Here is a 16,995-nt window from a genome sequence, read left to right as displayed (position 1 = left end):
TGTTTGGGGTCACTTAGACATTTCCTTGTTTTTTAAAGAAAAGCACATTTATTTTGTCCCTTAAAATAACATCAAATTGATCAGAAATACAGTGTAGACATTGTTAATGTTGTAAATGACTATTGTAGCTGGAAACGGCAGATATTTTTATTTATTGATTATCTACATAGGCCCATTATCAGCAACCATCACTCTTGTGTTCCAATGACACGTTGTGTTAGCTAATCCAAGTTTATCATTTTAAAAGGCTAATTGATCATTAGAAAACCCTTTTGCAATTATGTTAGCACAACTGAAAACTGTTGTTCTGATTTTAAAGAAGCAATAAAACTGGCCTTCTGTAGACTAGTTGAGGCTCAAGAACAGTTTCTTTCCAGCTACTGTAACCCTGCTGAACTCTGTGACACGGCACTAGCCATATCCACTCGCCCACCGCTTAGTACTGCGTCTCAGGGACCTTGTTGCACTCTCTCTTTGCACTCTTCACGGTACTACTGGACTCTGACATTGCTTTGCAAAGTCTGATTAAGGACATTATTCAGTTGTACATGTCTACCTTGGTAACCTCATTGCTGCTATCCCTGCATTTCAGTTGCATGCTTCCTTGCACTTTCAATTAGCTTTCATTGCACATTTAGACTTGCCATTTCCCTTCATTGCACATTTATAAATCCCACTTAATTACATACATTGTACTTAATTGTTTTACTTGTACATTTTTTGTACTTCTGGTCAGATGCCAACTGCATTTCGTTGTACTGCACTTGTTCAATGACAAAGTTGAATCTAATCTAATCTGGAGCATCAGCATTTGTGGGTTCGATTACAGGCTCAAAATGGCCAGAAACAAATAACTGTCTTCTGAAACTCGTCAGTCTATTCTTGTTCTGAGAAATTAAGGCTATTCCATGTGAGAAATTGCCAAGAAACTGAAAATCTTGTACAACGCTATGTACTACTCTCTTCACAGAAGAGCGCAAACTGGCGCTAACCAGAATAGAAAGAGAAGTGGGAGGCCCCGGTGCACAACTGAGCAAGAGGACAAGTCCTCAACTGGCAGCTTCATTAAATAGTACCCGCAAAACACCAGTCTCAACGTCAACAGTGAAGAGGCGACTCCGGGATGCTGGCCTTCGAGGCAGTTGCAAAGACAAAGCCCTCTCTGACTGGCCAATAAAAAGAAAATATTAAGATGGGCAAAAGAACACAGACACTGGACAGAGGAACTCTGCCTAGAAGGCCAGCATCCCGGAGTCGCCTCTTCACTGTTGACATTGAGAATGGTGTTTTGCGGGTACTATTAAATGAAGCGGCCCGTCGAAGTCCAGGACCCAGTTGCACAGGGCGGGGTCGAGACCCAGGGTCTTGAGCTTAATGACAAGTTTGGAGGGTACTATGGTGTTAAATGCTGAGCTGTAATCGATGAACAGCATTCTTACATAGGTATTCCTCTTGTCCAGATGGGTTAGGGCAGTGTGATTGCGATTGTGTCGTCTGTGGACCTATTGGGGCGGTTAAGCAAATTGGAGTGGGTCTAGGGTGTCAGGTAGGGTGGAGGTGATATGGTCCTTGACTAGTCTCTCAAAGCACTTCATGATGACGGAAGTGAGTGCTACGGGGCGGTAGTCATTTAGCTCAGTTACCTTCGCTTTCTTGGGAACAGGAACAATGGTGGCCCTCTTGAAGCATGTGGGAACAGCAGACGGGGATAAGGTTTGATTGAATATGTCCGTTAACACACCAGCCAGCTGGTCTGCGCATGCTCTGAGGACGCGGCTGGGATGCCGTCTGGGCCTGCAACCTTGCGAGGGTTAACACGTTTAAATGTTTTACTCACGTTGGCTGCAGTGAAGGAGAGCCCGCAGATTTTGGTAGCGGGCTGTGTCAGTGGCACTGTATTGTCCTCAAAGCGAGCAAAGAAGTTGTTTAGTTTGTCTGGGAGCAAGACATCGTGGTCCGTGACGGGGCTGGTTTTTATTTTGTAGTCCGTGATTGACTGTAAACCCTGCCACATACCTCTCGTGTCTGAGCCGTTGAATTGCGACTCCACTTTGTCTCTATACTGATGCTTAGCTTGTTTGATTGCCTTGCGGAGGGAATAGCTACATTGTTTGTATTCAGTCATGTTTCCGGTCACCTTGCCCTGATTAAAAGCAGTGGTTCGCGCTTTCAGTTTTGCGCGAATGCTGCCATCAATCCACGGTTTCTGGTTGGGGAATGTTTTAATAGACTCTGTGGGTACAACATTTGCTAATAAACTCGCTCACCGAATCAGCGTATTCATCAATGTTGTTGTCCGCCGCTATGCAGAACATATCCCAGTCCACGTGATCGAAGCAATCTTGAAGCGTGGAATCCGATTGGTCGGACCAGCGTTGAACAGACCTGTGCGCGGGTGCTTCCTGTTTTAGTTTCTGTCTATAGGCTGGGAGCAGCATATATCTTAATATAAAGATATAATTGAATCATATTATTGTATGTAGTAAAAAGCGATGGGTTAGAAGCCTGCATAACCAACCCATAAAGTAACATTTAACATCCATATATGGCCATCTATGTAAACTTTAACATTGATTTATCCTGCAATAGATGTCGTTCAATTGGTAACATCCATGTTTGTCTTCTTCTAATGCCTCTTAAGGGGAAAGTAATCTAAAAGTAACTGAATGTAATCAGATTACGTTACTGAGTTTGGGTAATCTAAAAGTTACGTAACGGATTACATTTAGAAAGTAATGTACCTAACCCTGCCTACCATCTAACACTACACTCACAAAAAAAATGATCAGAAGTAACACCACCCTACTCCACTATTTAAATCTATTTAGTCCTACCTCAGGCCAACAACCTGAAAGGACGGGACACCACCACTTAACACACCCTGTAACTCTTCGGATGTCAAGTCTTGCACACCCAAATACCTCTCTGCAGCTGCCACCACAACCTCAATTTTCTGCAACTTACATTCCTTCCCTGCAGTACAGTTGATAACCATTGCTATAAATGCAAAAAATCCAATCTTATTGAAACAAAGTATGGTTTTTCTTTATTTTTACTATTTTCTACATTGTAGAACAATAGTGAAGATATCACAACTATAATATAACACATATGGAATCAAGTAGTAACCAAAAGTGTTAAGCGGAACAAAATATATTTTATATTTGAGATTCTTCAAATAGCCACACTTTGCCTTGATGACAGCTTTGCACACTCTTGGCAGTCTTTCAATCAGCTTCATGAGGTAGTCACCTGGAATGCATTTCAATTAGGTGTGCCTTCTTAAAAGTTAATTTGTGGAATTTCTTTCCTTAATGCGTTTGAGTCAATCAGTTGTGTTGTGACAAGGTAGGGGTGGTATACAGAAGATAGCCCTATTTGGTAAAAGACCAAGTCCATATTATGGCAAGAACAGCTCAAATAAGCAAAGAGAAACGACAGTCCATCATTACTTTAAGACATGAAGGTCAGTCAATACGGAACATTTCAAGAACTTTTAAAGTTTTTTCAAGTGCAGTCGCAAAAACTATCAAGCGCTATGATGAAACTGGCTCTCATGAGGACCGCCACAGGAATGGAATACCCCGAGTTACCTCTGCTGCAGAGGATAAGTTCATTAGAGTTACCAGCCTCAGAAATTGCAGACCAAATAAATGCTTCAGAGTTCAAGTAGCAGACACATCTCAACATCAACTGTTCAGAGGAGACTGTGTGAATCAGGCCTTCCAGGTCGAGTTGCTGCAAAGAAACCACTACTAAAGGACACCAATAATAAGAAGAGACTTGCATGGGCCAAGAAACACGAGCAATGGACATTAGACCGGTAGAAATCTGTCCTTTGGTCAGAGTCCAAATTGGAGATTTTTGCTTCCAACCGCCGTGTCTTTGAGAGACGCAGTGTGGGTGAACGGATGATCTCCGCATGTGTATTTCCTACCGTAAAGCATGGATGAGGAGGTGTTATGGTGCGGGGATGCTTTGCTGGGGAAACTGTCTGTGATCTATTTAGAATTCAAGGCACACTTAACCAGCATGGCTACCACAGCATTCTGCAGCGATACGCCATCCTATCTGGTTTGGGCTTGGGACTATCATTTATTTTTCAACAGGACAATGACCCAACACACCTCCAGGCTGTGTAAGGGCTATTTTACCAAGAAGAAGAGTGATGGAGTGGTGTATCAGATGACCTGGCCTCCACAATCCCCCGACCTCAACCCATTTGAGATGGTTTGGGATGAGTCGGACTGTAGAGTGAAGGAAAAGCAGCCAACAAGCGCTTAGCATATGTGGGAATTCCTTCCCACATATGCTAAGAGTGTGCGATGCTGTCATCAAGGCAAAGGGTGGCTATTTGAAGAATCACAAATATAGAATATATTTAGATTTGTTTCGCACATTTTTGGTTACTACGTGATTCCATATGTTTTATTTCATAGTTTTGATGTCTTCACTTTTATTCTACATTGTAGAAAATAGTACAAATAAAGAAAAACCCTTGAATGAGTAGGTGTTCTAAAACTTTTGACTGGTTGTGTATATACTAGGCGGTGTCAGAGGAAGGCCCAAAAAATTATCAAAGACTCCAGTCACCCAAGTCATAGACTATTCTCTCTTCTACCGCATGGCAAGCGGTACCGGAGTGCCAAGTCTTGGTCCAAAAGGCTCCTTAACAGCTTCTACCCCCAAGCCATAAGACTGCTGAACAATTAATCAAATGGCCACCCGGACTATTTGCATTGACCCCCCCCCCCCCCCCCCCCCCTTTGTTTTTACACCGTTTATTTTATATGCATAGTCACTTTACCCATACCTACATGTGCAAATTACCTCAACTAACCTGTACCCCTGCACATTGACTTGGTACCGGTACACCCTGTACAGTGCATTCGGAAAGTATTCAGACCCCTTGACCTTTTCCACATTTTGTTACGATTTAAAAATAAAAATCCTCAATCTACACACAGTACCCCTTAATGACAAAGTGAAATACGTTTTGTAGAAATTTTTGCAAATGTATTAAAAGTGAAAAACAGATCCTTATTTACATAAGTATTCTATATTTGCTATGAGACTCGAAATTGAGCTCAGGTACATCCTGTTTCCATTGATCATCCAAGAGATGTTTCTACAACTTGATTGGAGTCCACCTGTGGTTAATTCAATTGATTGGACATGATTTGGAAAGGCACACACCTATCTATAAGGTCCTACAGTTGGCAGTGCATGTCAGAGCAAAAACCAAGCCATGAGGTTGAAGGAATTGTCCGTAGATCTCCGAGACAGGATTGTGTCGAGGCACAGATCTGGAGAAGGGTACCAAAAAATTTCTGCAGCATTGATGATCCCCAAGTACACAGTGGCCTCCATCATTCTTAAATGGAATAAGTTTGGAACCACCAAGACTCTTCCTAGAGCTGGCCGCCCGGCCAAACTGAGCAATCAGGGGAGAAGGGCCTTGGTCGGGGAGGGGACCAAGAAACCAATGGTCACTCTGACAGAGCTCCAGAGTCACTCTGTGGAGATGTGAGAACCTTCCAGAAGGACAACCATCTCTGCAGCACTCCACCAATCAGGCCTTTATGGTAGAGTGGCCAGATGTCAGTAAAAGGCACATGACAGCCCGCTTGGAATTTGCCAAAACGCACCCAAAGGACTCTCAGACCATGAGAAACACGATTCTCTGACTTGTCAGGATTGAGGGAAAGATGAACGGAGCAAAGTACAGAGAGGTCCCTGATGAAAACCTGCTCCAGAGTGCTCAGGACCTCAGACTGGGGCAATGGTTCACCTTCCAAGGACAATGACCCTAAGCACGCAGCCAAGACAACGCTGGAGTGGCTTTGGGAATAGTCTCTGAATGTCCTTGTGTGGCCCAGCCAGAGCCCGGACTTGAACCCGATCGAACATCTCTGGAGAGACCTGAAAATAGCTGTGCAGCGACGCTCCCCATCCAACCTGACAGAGCTTGAGAAGATCTGCAGAGAAGAATGGGAGAAATTCCCCAAATGCAGGTGTGCAAGACTTGTAGAGTCATATCCAAGAAGACTTGAGGCTGTAATCGCTGTCAATGGTGCTTCAACAAAGTACTGAGTAAAGGGTTTGAATACTTCTGTAAATGTGATATTTAGTAAATGAGCAAAAATATATAAAAACCTGTTTTTGCTTTGTCTTTATGGCGTATTGTGTGTAGATTGATGAGGAAACAAAACAATTTATTCAATTTTAGAATAAGATTAACTTAACAAAATGTGGAAAAATCAAGGGGTCTGAATACTTTCTGAATGCACTAGCCTCATTATTGTTATTTTATTGTGTTACATACAAAAAGAAAATAAATAAAGTATGTGACAATTTTATTATTTTTAATTTGTATTTTATTTTATTTGTTAGGAGTGTACTGATATGTAGGACATGAGACATCCCGGCCACTTAGAGAAAAAACACTTTATAACGGAGTTGTATCGAGATGGCTATTAATATTTATGACATGAGGCTAGCATAGCATCTCTCCATTGAAAATAGGCAGTTGATGTTAACAACCCTCATTGAATATTCAAACAAGGATTACAGTAATAAAGATGTATCCACCAATCCAAAGAAAGTATAGGCGGGAGCTACACAGCCCGCCATGCTGCTTTGTGGACAACGAATCCCATTGTTAGCGTTGAGAGACCTGTATCTTGTCAGTATATTCATAATATTTGCCTAGCCTCTGCCGAGTCCCCAACAACTGGATGTTTCGGTTTTTAGAGGAAATGGAAAACGATCCTGTGACACGACTTCCACCACTTATTTTTTTCTTAGTAAAAATTTAAAAAATATTTGGTACTTTTACCCATTTTTCTCCCCAATTGGTCGTTCCAGTCTTGTCCCATTGCTTCAACTCCCCTGAGAGCCATGCGTCCTCCCAAACACAACCCTGCCAAGCCACCCTGCTTCTTGACACACTGCTCGCTTAACCCATAAGCACCAATATGTTGGCGCAAACACCGTCCTGCTGGTGACAGAAGTCAGCTTGCAGGCACCCGGCCCGCCATAAGGAGTCGCTAGAGCTTGATGGGACAAGGAAATCCCAGCCAACCAAACCCTCTCCTAACCCGGACGACGCTGGGCCAATTGTGCGCCGCCTCATGGGTCTCCCGGTCACGGCCGGCTGTGATACAGCCTGAGATTGAAATTGGGTCTGTAGGGACGCCTCAAGCACTGCGATGCAGTGCCTTAGACCGCTGCACCACTCCGGAGGCCCCCACGACTTCCACTTTTGGATGGTCACAGTGAGGGGATCCCATTAATCTGGCCCTGGCAAGCTTTTTGCACCTGGTGAAAGTTGATTGCATTCGTTTTGGAACCGGGCTGCCTCCCTGGCATGAGCCGGTTGCCCGTTCAAAGCCCAAAGTTTGGCTCTAAGGCACTGCATCGCAGTGTTGCGGTGTAACTACAGCCTGGGGTTCGATCACAACCGGCCGTGACTGGGAGTCCCATAGGGCGGCGCACAATTGGCCCAGCGTTGTCCGGGTTAGGGCTTTCCCAAGCCCACCAGGGGGGCTTTACTTGGCTCAACGTGCTCTAGCGACTCCTTGTGGCGGGCTGGGCGCATGCAGGCTGACAGCGGTCGTTAGTTGAATGGTGTTTCCTCCGACACATTGATGCAGCTGGCTTCCGGGTTAAGTGAGCGGGTGTTAAGAAGCTTGGCTTGGGGCCTCCCGGGTGGCGCAGTGGTCTAGGGCACTGCATCGCAGTGCTAACTGCGCCACCAGAGTCTCTGGGTTTGCGCCCAGGCTCTGTCGCAGCCGGCCGCGACCGGGAGGTCCGTGGGGCGACGCACAATTGGCATAGCGTCGTCCGGGTTAGGGAGGGTTTGGCCGGTAGGGATATCCTTGTCTCATCGCGCTCCAGCGACTCCTGTGGCGGGCCGGGCGCAGTGCGCGCTAACCAAGGGGGCCAGGTACACGGTGTTTCCTCCGACACATTGGTGCGGCTGGCTTCCGGGTTGGAGGCGCGCTGTGTTAAGAAGCAGTGCGGCTTGGTTGGGTTGTGCTTCGGAGGACGCATGGCTTTCGACCTTCGTCTCTCCCGAGCCCGTACGGGAGTTGTAGCGATGAGACAAGATAGTAATTACTAGCGATTGGATACCACGAAAATTGGGGAGAAAATGGGATAAAAAAAAATAAAAAAAGAAGCTTGGCTTGGCGGGTCATGTTTCGGAGGATGCATGGCTCAGCCTTCACCTTTCCCAAGCCCGTTGGGGAGTTGCAGCAATGAGACAAGATCATAATCATGAAATTGGGAAGAAAAAGGGTGTAAAAATTTGGAATTTGGTAGTTTGAAAATTCAAACATATTTAAAGATGCACTATACAGAAATCGCTCCGCCATTTCCTGGTTGCTAAAATTGTAATAGTTTGTCTAATTTCAGTTTGTGACAAAACAAGCAAGTATAATGTAGAGAATCATTGTACCATATAAACCGCTGTGAAATATATTTTCCATAACGGAAAATATTTTATTTTCAGCTGTTTGAAGCTGGTGTACAAAACCAAAACGAGCAAAAGTGAAACTTAAAAACGGGAAGCATAGAAACAGGACAGATCTCCACTTCTTAGACTTGCTGAAAATGAGAATGACAGATCTATAACTCACTTTTCTTTGTCAGGTTGCCCAAAAAGTTACATATAGTATTGCATCTTTAATGGAAAAGAGATGTTGTATGTTTCTGGATGATGTACCATAATGCCTCGTTGACAACATGACTGAGCAGCACAGATTACTGTTCGATTTCAGAAGGGTGGTCCTCCCTCACCACTTTTGCCCATTCACGTCACGGACCGGTCCCCCGCAGCGCAGTATAATCAAATCCACCCAAGGCTCCTCTCCATCTCCTGCCAAGGGTTCGACTGCACCTACAGTATTGCTTTGGTACTGCAGCTTAACTGAATCACGAGCGAGAAAGACAATTCCCATTGATTGCTCCATAGAGAAGACTAATTAGAAAATTCCTAATAAGACACTTTAGTCATCTTTGTGCACAAAACAGCCATTGAATTATTCAGTGGACAGCTGAAGATAAACATTTTATATTTATGCCCTGAGGTCATGACCCCAGCTAGCCAGGGTGTGCCAGTTGGCTTGTTTAGCTGTCCACTGTACTCTGACAGAGTTCCCAGAGCATGTTCGTGCTATACTGGTGTGTGGCCTAGTGCGCAGGAAGCGTAATCCCAGTAAGAAAGATGGAAGCAACCATGAAACCAAATGTATTGAGGTCAAATGTCAGCCCAGTTTCACCTAGTTCCATCTTCTCCCACTACCCGTGACTGGACTTCCTCTCACTACTATATTTGGTGGTGAGAAAACATTCTAAAGGGATGATTCAGCTTTATAGCCCCTGTGACGTGTCTGGGTTACTCCTTCTGTCTGTGACCAAACAGTGGATGTCTTGGTGGCAGTCTATAGTTCTTATTATACCCAAAGATTATGGATATACTGACAGGATACATCTCTCAGCCCTAACAATGGGAGTTGTTGTCCACAAAGCAGCACAGCAGGCTGTTTAGCTCCCACCTATCCTTTCTCTGGATTGGTGGAAACATGTTATTATTAAAATATTTTTTGGAATATTCGATGAGGGTTGTTGACATCAACCTTATGTATTTAATGGAGAGAGAAGCTGTGCTACTACCCTCATACCATAAAAAAAAATTCCATCGCGAGACAAATCCGATAGCGTTTTTCCTCAAAGTTTCCGGGATGTCACGTGTCCTACTTATATCAGTACACTCGTAAAAACGTAAGCATTTTCCGAAACTTCTATTCGATCAAATAAACCTCACTTAGCAAATAAGCCATTTGATTTTTGGTTGACCAAATTCGACACTCAATGACCTTCCATACGAAAACTCCTTGCTTGGTGGGCGAAACAACAAAAACGCCACCTGCTGGAGGGAGACAGATTTTCCGCAGAGTTGGGCCTTTTCCTTTTCCTCTGTTATACCTCAGTGTGTCAGTGTCTCCTGGATTGGATGAACAGTGCAGAAGAGAACCTCCCCTGACAGCTTTTTTTCTTCTCGTCAAGACCAGTGGTGGCGTTCATTTTGAATGGAAATTTCACTTAAGGACCAATGGAATAGTCTAAAATGCTAAGATCTGGCCTACTACCTTTACTTGAGGAAATATATATAAGTGCCTTGCTCAGGGGAACAACGGCAGGTTGCACATGGGATATTCGTGCCAGAAACCCTCCTACTGCCAACTCACTTCCTTCAGGTTGTACTGGCCATCTTTCTATTGAATACTGTAACGTGGCGTATGTGGGTGTTCTACCTGCCTCCATCCAAGGCCCAGGCTTTTGTTGCGCATGAAGTATAGTACTCACCTCTGCACTGCAGGATCATAGGATCAAGACTGATAGTTATGCTACATAACATAAGTACTTGTTCATAATATTCCATGGCAGTTTGATTATCTCTGACAAAAAGTAAGGGTTGGGTTTTTGTTTTGGTGTTAATTGCCATATTTTGACCCATGGGTCAAAATGTATATACATTTTGATCAATGTAATGATAAACACAAATTAATAAGGTACTGTATACCAGGTGTCATTCAAGACTTATCCGCCCTGAAGAAACATGCTCAAGGGTCTGTAGCCCTACAGTATGTGATTAAAGATACCAAACATTGTACATAAATTGCAACACCATTTTATAAGAGATTTCCATTCCATCCTCCCTGGTTGCAATCACTAGCTGATCATCTTTACACAAAAAATAAACTCCAATCAATGCATCACGAAAGTGAAAGCGAATGAGGACCACTTTGGACCCGACGTCATAAAGCATGATTGATATTCCATTAGCTCAATCATAACCGGAAATGTTCATATCTTAACCAATCAAACTGCATACGGTACAGGAAGTAGGCTGTCCCTGATAGTTAAGATAGGTCGCTTTTGCAAGCGGTCTGTTTCGACCGGCCACAGAGGTAGAGGACGTTGGAGTCACTGTGAAGAGGATCAGGTATAAAGAATAGCCAACCCCTCCCTATCCAACATGTTTTCCCGCATTGCAAGACCCACAATTTGCATTGCTACCAGGAGCTTATCCACCTCCTCACAGGTAAATAATATATTTTTTGTCAGCTAAGAGATAGCTAGTAATAGCGTAAGTTAACTAATTAGCTAACGTTACTAGCTAGCTAGCATGGCAGCCAGCTAGCTTGTCAGATTAGTTAGCCAGCTAACTAGCTACATTAGCTAGTTATAACTTGAAATGTCACATACTTTGCATGAGTTGAGCCACATCAGAATGGTCTAGAGTGTTTAAAACGAGTTATCAACTTTAGCTATACTTATAACGTTAGTTTAATTAATTGGCTAGCAGTAGCTGACTAGCAAGGATTTGTACACGGTTGATAGCTGCTTGCACTGCACTGTATAAGGTCAACTTGTCATGCTTGCTTTACTTTTGGGATTGGCAAAGGCAAGGCATGCGAAATTATGAGTGACAAAATAATACTATGGTAAAGGTGCTTTGATTGACAGACCAGTGTTTTGTTCAGATATCTCGAGTTTGTCCTTCGTGACATGTTAGTGAACAACCTCCGATGGCCCATTCAATTGAAGGAATTATTAGGAGGATTATTGGTCCAGCTTCTTACAAATCAGGTTTCTGCTAATTAATCCATATTTAACACACATTATGATATACTAAAACTACTGATAGTGTGCAATACAATAACATCACAAATTTTTGCTACAAACTGTCTTAATTTAAACTCGTTTGAATTGAGTGTCAAGGATAAAATTAACACGATTGATGAAACATCTTGGACAGTTTTGATCAATGTTAGCTGTTCCTGAAGGTTGGCATTGGCAAGGATACAGTAGTATAATTCCACAACATTGACCAAGAAGTAACTTTTACCTTATTAATATAATCAGAGCTGTTGAAATATTCTGTGAACTTGAGTATAATGGTGGCTTACATTCTTTCTACAGTTTAATGAAGGTTAAATAAAAAATGATTCTTGAATCACTCTCTGAAATCCTGGCTTCTTGTGGCCAACCATGAATAGTCAAGAGGTTGAATCCATAAATAGTGTCCTGACCGTTGCCCTTTCTGTGAATGGTTTGTGGCCTACAAGAATACAGATGTCATTTTCAGGTGAAAGGTTTCTGTCCCTTTTTGATATTAGCAAATTACAAGGATTGATTGTGCAAAGATTAACTGAGTCCTACATGAAACTTGAATTATAAACCTTGGTCTAACAGACCCATCCTACAAAACCACCATTGAGTGTCTCATTCAAGCTTCTTGTTTGTAATAGATGCACATCTATTCTACAATAGTTTGTGCTGGAATTCTTCAGACACGCAGGAAATATGTTTGGTTGTGTGATTGTCAGCAATATGACGTCGATAGTAAGGCTGACCCCATTTAGTCGATTGTTTGGTCGATATGCTGTTGGTCAACAGATTTGTAGTCAAGCAGTGGTAAATGTATGAAATAAATGTTATGGCACACGAGACACCTGTGTGATTCATGCCTGTCTGAGTGTACTAATCTATTGAAAGCTGTGGGTATCACCAGTAGTACATTTACTGTTAATTACCATAATTTCTAATCTAGAATGTTTGTTTGGTTACGGTAATTTCTGTTTATGCATTCAATATTACATTCTTACCGTTCTCATTGTAGGAGTGGACACATTGTTTGCGGAGTGCACAACCTAGGCTACACTTGTAAGAAAAAAAGTTTTGGTTTATTTCATTTACGAGTTGTCAATTTATTCATTGTCTTTGGTTTGGAGCGCTCCTGTCAATCTCGAGTAAAAACACGCACCTGATTACACATAGGCCTAGGCTACCTGGCCTGCGGGCAAATGTAGGCTTATAAATGTGCACATTTGGAGATCTGATACAATTTCTGATTGTCTTAACTCACCATCACTGTGGCGCTTCTCGAAGTAATTTTTCTTTGCCTCAAACAGCACGTAAACAAAGTTGGTTTTTACATCCATTGAGAAAGACAGTAGTTCCTCAACGTAGCTTTAAAAAAATATATTTCCAGCACTCTTCCTTTCGATAACCACTCAGCATGAAAGCGAAAAAAAGTAATGCCCTGATCAGGTGGAAAAGTCATAAAAAAGGCCTACCTGATTACTTATCACTTGCACAAATAGCCTACAGCTGTGTTTGTTTCTCAGGAGCTTACTGGTGCAGGAAACTGAGGGCCCAGAATATTTTATACATTGTTGCATGTTTGCTAGCATGAGCTTTGGGCCAGACCAAGTTAAGTTGATACAATGTTTCAAGTTCCTTGCAGACAGGCTATGCGTAGCAATGTGATTTATAGGATATTTCTTTTTATCAAGCTATTTTCTACCTGCAGGCTGCAATGTTTTTATTTGTTGGCTTTATGGAGGCTATTTTTACATATTGGCAATAGAAGTTAATTTTAGATTGATATCATTTAAATATAATTTGTATTAACCACGTCATTGATTTTGAGATATGAAGACTTTATTATAAATTAAATGAAACTGTTCCATGAAAATGTGCATGTGAAAATCCTAACTGGCACACAGATCAGTAGAAATGGTATGATAACTTGGCACTCCAAATAAAAAAGGTTTCCGATAGCTGGTGTAGCCTATTACCGGCAACTTCAGGAGCATAACGGCTGCGAAGGCCAGCAGCGGGAGGAGGATGGGCATACATGTTTTTTTCTTCTGGTTAGGCTATATTGATCTCTGGCTCCCTCTTTAGTAATTTGAGTCTTCATTTTTAATCGCAGCGCTTAAAGCATCAGACAAGCTCAGTAGCCTACATATAGTTGATTTTATTCAAACATAGGGTGTGTCTATATATGGAAAAATACATGTTTTAAAATTTCGACCAATCAATCGACAACAAACTCTCGGTGGACCAATATTTTTTTTGTAGGGGACAGCCATATTAGATAGTCAGTGAAATTGTCTCCTCTCCCCCTCAGAACAATGCCAAGGTGGCAGTGCTGGGTGCTTCCGGCGGTATTGGCCAGCCTCTCTCACTGCTCCTGAAGAACAGTCCTCTGGTGGGCGAACTGTCTCTCTTTGACATTGCACACACACCTGGAGTGGCAGCTGACCTCAGCCACATCGAGACCAGGGCCCACGTCACTGGTAAGACACCTTCCTGCTGTACATCAGCTTCACTACTAAAGTCTTAATACTGTATAGTGAAATGATTGTGAAAATGTCCCTTTGGTTTATCTAATTTAACTATGATGATTCCTTCACTAGGTTACATGGGTCCAGACCAGTTGGACGCTGCACTGAAAGGCTGCGATGTCGTTGTCATCCCCGCTGGTGTCCCAAGAAAACCTGGTAAGTTTACCCAAGTTGACAAAGGGATTCATAATGAAGAACATCATGCTTTCTTTCAATTGGAAGTGCACATTACATTTTAAAATATATTTCTTCCAGGCATGACCCGTGATGATCTGTTCAACACTAATGCCACCATCGTGGCCACTCTGGCTGATGCTGTTGCCCGCAACTGCCCCGAAGCCATGATCTGCATCATCGCCAACCCTGTGAGTACACCACTACCTCTTCTCCAGAATTAACTCAAGCTCCTGGCGACTCGCATTACTCTAAAGCAGCTCAGACGTCTATACAGTCAGATACCTTGGTGTTGGAGAAAAGCCATTTTTTGTTGCCAAAGAGAAGGTAGCACTGACTTTCAGGAATGGGCTTAATTTGAAAGGCAATTTATTTTCCATGCCAGCGCTGTTTAGGTCACTGATTTGTTTTGGTGCTTCAGTCACCACAATCTTTAATGATACAAGATCTTGTTCAACAATAAATGCTTAAATATTCCATTGATTGTGTAATGGCTGTTTAGTGTACATCAGAAGCTAAATGCCAGTGATAGTAACATGTAGTTTGAAATAGCTGACAGTTTTGTTTCATCCATAGGTCAACTCTACTATTCCCATCACATCAGAGGTGATGAAAAAGTATGGTGTCTACAACCCCAACAGAGTGTTTGGCGTCACAACATTGGATATCGTCAGAGCCAACTCATTTGTCGCTGAGCTGAAAGTAAGCCATCTTTAAGCTACAGAGGATTGAGGACCTCAAACATTCCTAATGCGCCCTATACTCACCCGCTATACCTTTGACACACAGGAGTGATCTCAAAGTTCATGGGCGTATCACCCTGAACGGAACAAAGCTTGTTTGTATCTTACAGATAGTGTTTATCTACTCTTCCACAATCATCTGAGTGACAAAGCAAAAACATTCACACCTAGAGTTGGAGTTGCCAACTTTGTAGTTTGCTCAGAGCAAGGCTCTACATGTGCTTGGGTGCATTCTATACAACGTTTGTATTGTAATAGGCTTATGTTGTAGGGAATGTCTCCACTTAAATATTTGGTTGTCACCATGATCCAACTGCATAACATTTTTAAAGTAGTTATTTTTTCCCCCTTAAGTTAATGCTAGCCAGCTAGTATCCACTCATTGATTATTGCATAATGAGTGGCAAGGCAAGATGGCTGACTGTTTGGTGTTTCATATTGCAGGGCCTTGACCCAGCACGTGTCAATGTACCAGTGATTGGAGGTCATGCAGGAAAGACCATTATTCCGCTCATCTCACAGGTAAGAATAAGGGACTTTTCACAGAAATAAAAAATCCAATACCTGAAAGATTTCCTTGCAATGCCACCAGTAGGACTAAATCTTAATCTAAAAACAAAAATGACACACATTTGCGATTGTTTAGGGGTTTGAGCTGATCTGATATGCCGCCCCTGTTTTTGGGAACACTTTATTATGGCTCCCTCTAGTGTTTGTAACATCAAAGTGAGTGAGTTGTCATACAGTGATTCAGTATTTGTTAGTCTGTGGCTTTAAGAAATTCCTAATTCATGGTCATTTTAAAATTCAGTTGGAAAAGGAATAGTATAAGGTTCAACATGAACAAGGCTTTTCCTGTGAATAACTATACACCTTGCACACGCTGCTCTGTAGGCAACACCCAAAGTGGAGTTCCCAGCCGACCAGCTGTCTGCTCTGACCGCTAGGATCCAGGATGCTGGCACTGAGGTTGTGAAGGCCAAGGCTGGAGCAGGTAGGCAGTGTTACCCGAAGGACTGGCTGATTCTCAATATAAACTGTCCTTTAAACGTAACTCATGTTTGAACCACTCTGATGAGCTCTAACTGGCTAACCTATGTGTGTTCAGGCTCTGCTACGCTGTCCATGGCCTACGCTGGGGCTAGGTTCACCTTCTCTGTCCTGGACGCCATGAACGGAAAGGATGGCGTTGTAGAGTGTGCGTACGTAAGGTCAGAAGAGACCGAATGCAAATACTTCTCCACACCTCTCCTCCTCGGGGTAAGTCCTACACCACCTTATAAACAGGTTTTTAAGTTGGAGACTAAAATTTCACCTTCTGCTTATTGTTGATATTAATGATGTACTTGTACTTAATTCAGGTTCCTATTTGAATGACACTACTTTGACAATCTGAAGTGATAACCAGAAGGAATATTTTTGTACCCTTTTAGAAACACGGAATTGAGAAGAACCTTGGCCTGGGCAAGCTGTCAGCCTTTGAGGAGAATCTGGTGGCTGATGCCATTAGTGAGCTGAAGGGCTCCATCAAGAAGGGCGAGGATTTTGTTGCTAACATGAAGTGAGCAAAGTTTGAGTCTGTGGTTATTTATATTGTCCAGTCACTTAAATGGCACCAAGGTCTCTCAAATTCAAGTTTCATCATGCCTGATGACGAAATAGCTGTTATCAGAAATGTTAACTGATCAGAAATGTTAATAACGCTAACAATAAACAGTTGACCTTACATCTTGCACTGGATCAATGTATGTTTGAGGGATTTCTCAAACTTGTTGCTTTTACATAGATGTTCAAATGACTCCTGTTTGCAATCTAGATTGTCAAAGTAGGCTCCATGTAACTATGCATGGAATTATTTGTAAAGTAGTATTTTG

At 42.6% G+C, this 16,995-nt stretch overlaps 1 protein-coding gene across 1 annotated transcript; it reads left to right on the top strand.

Moving 5' to 3' along the window:
• The first annotated feature begins 10,941 nt into the window (after positions 1-10,941).
• Positions 10,942-16,847, top strand: LOC120057019 (malate dehydrogenase, mitochondrial-like). Its single transcript, XM_039005368.1, has 9 exons — positions 10,942-11,110; positions 13,988-14,156; positions 14,277-14,360; positions 14,460-14,569; positions 14,955-15,080; positions 15,566-15,643; positions 16,016-16,115; positions 16,230-16,381; positions 16,555-16,847. The coding sequence occupies exons 1-9, from the start codon at positions 11,045-11,047 to the stop codon at positions 16,684-16,686; spliced, it is 1,017 nt and encodes a 338-aa protein (XP_038861296.1). The 5' UTR covers positions 10,942-11,044; the 3' UTR covers positions 16,687-16,847.
• The last annotated feature ends 148 nt before the right edge of the window (positions 16,848-16,995 follow it).

Source organism: Salvelinus namaycush, chromosome 12, assembly GCF_016432855.1.
Source record: "Salvelinus namaycush isolate Seneca chromosome 12, SaNama_1.0, whole genome shotgun sequence".
In the NCBI taxonomy this organism is placed as follows: Eukaryota; Metazoa; Chordata; class Actinopteri; order Salmoniformes; family Salmonidae; genus Salvelinus; species Salvelinus namaycush.
Note: the sequence above shows the minus strand (reverse complement) of the source record. Positions and strands in the feature narration are given on the sequence as shown.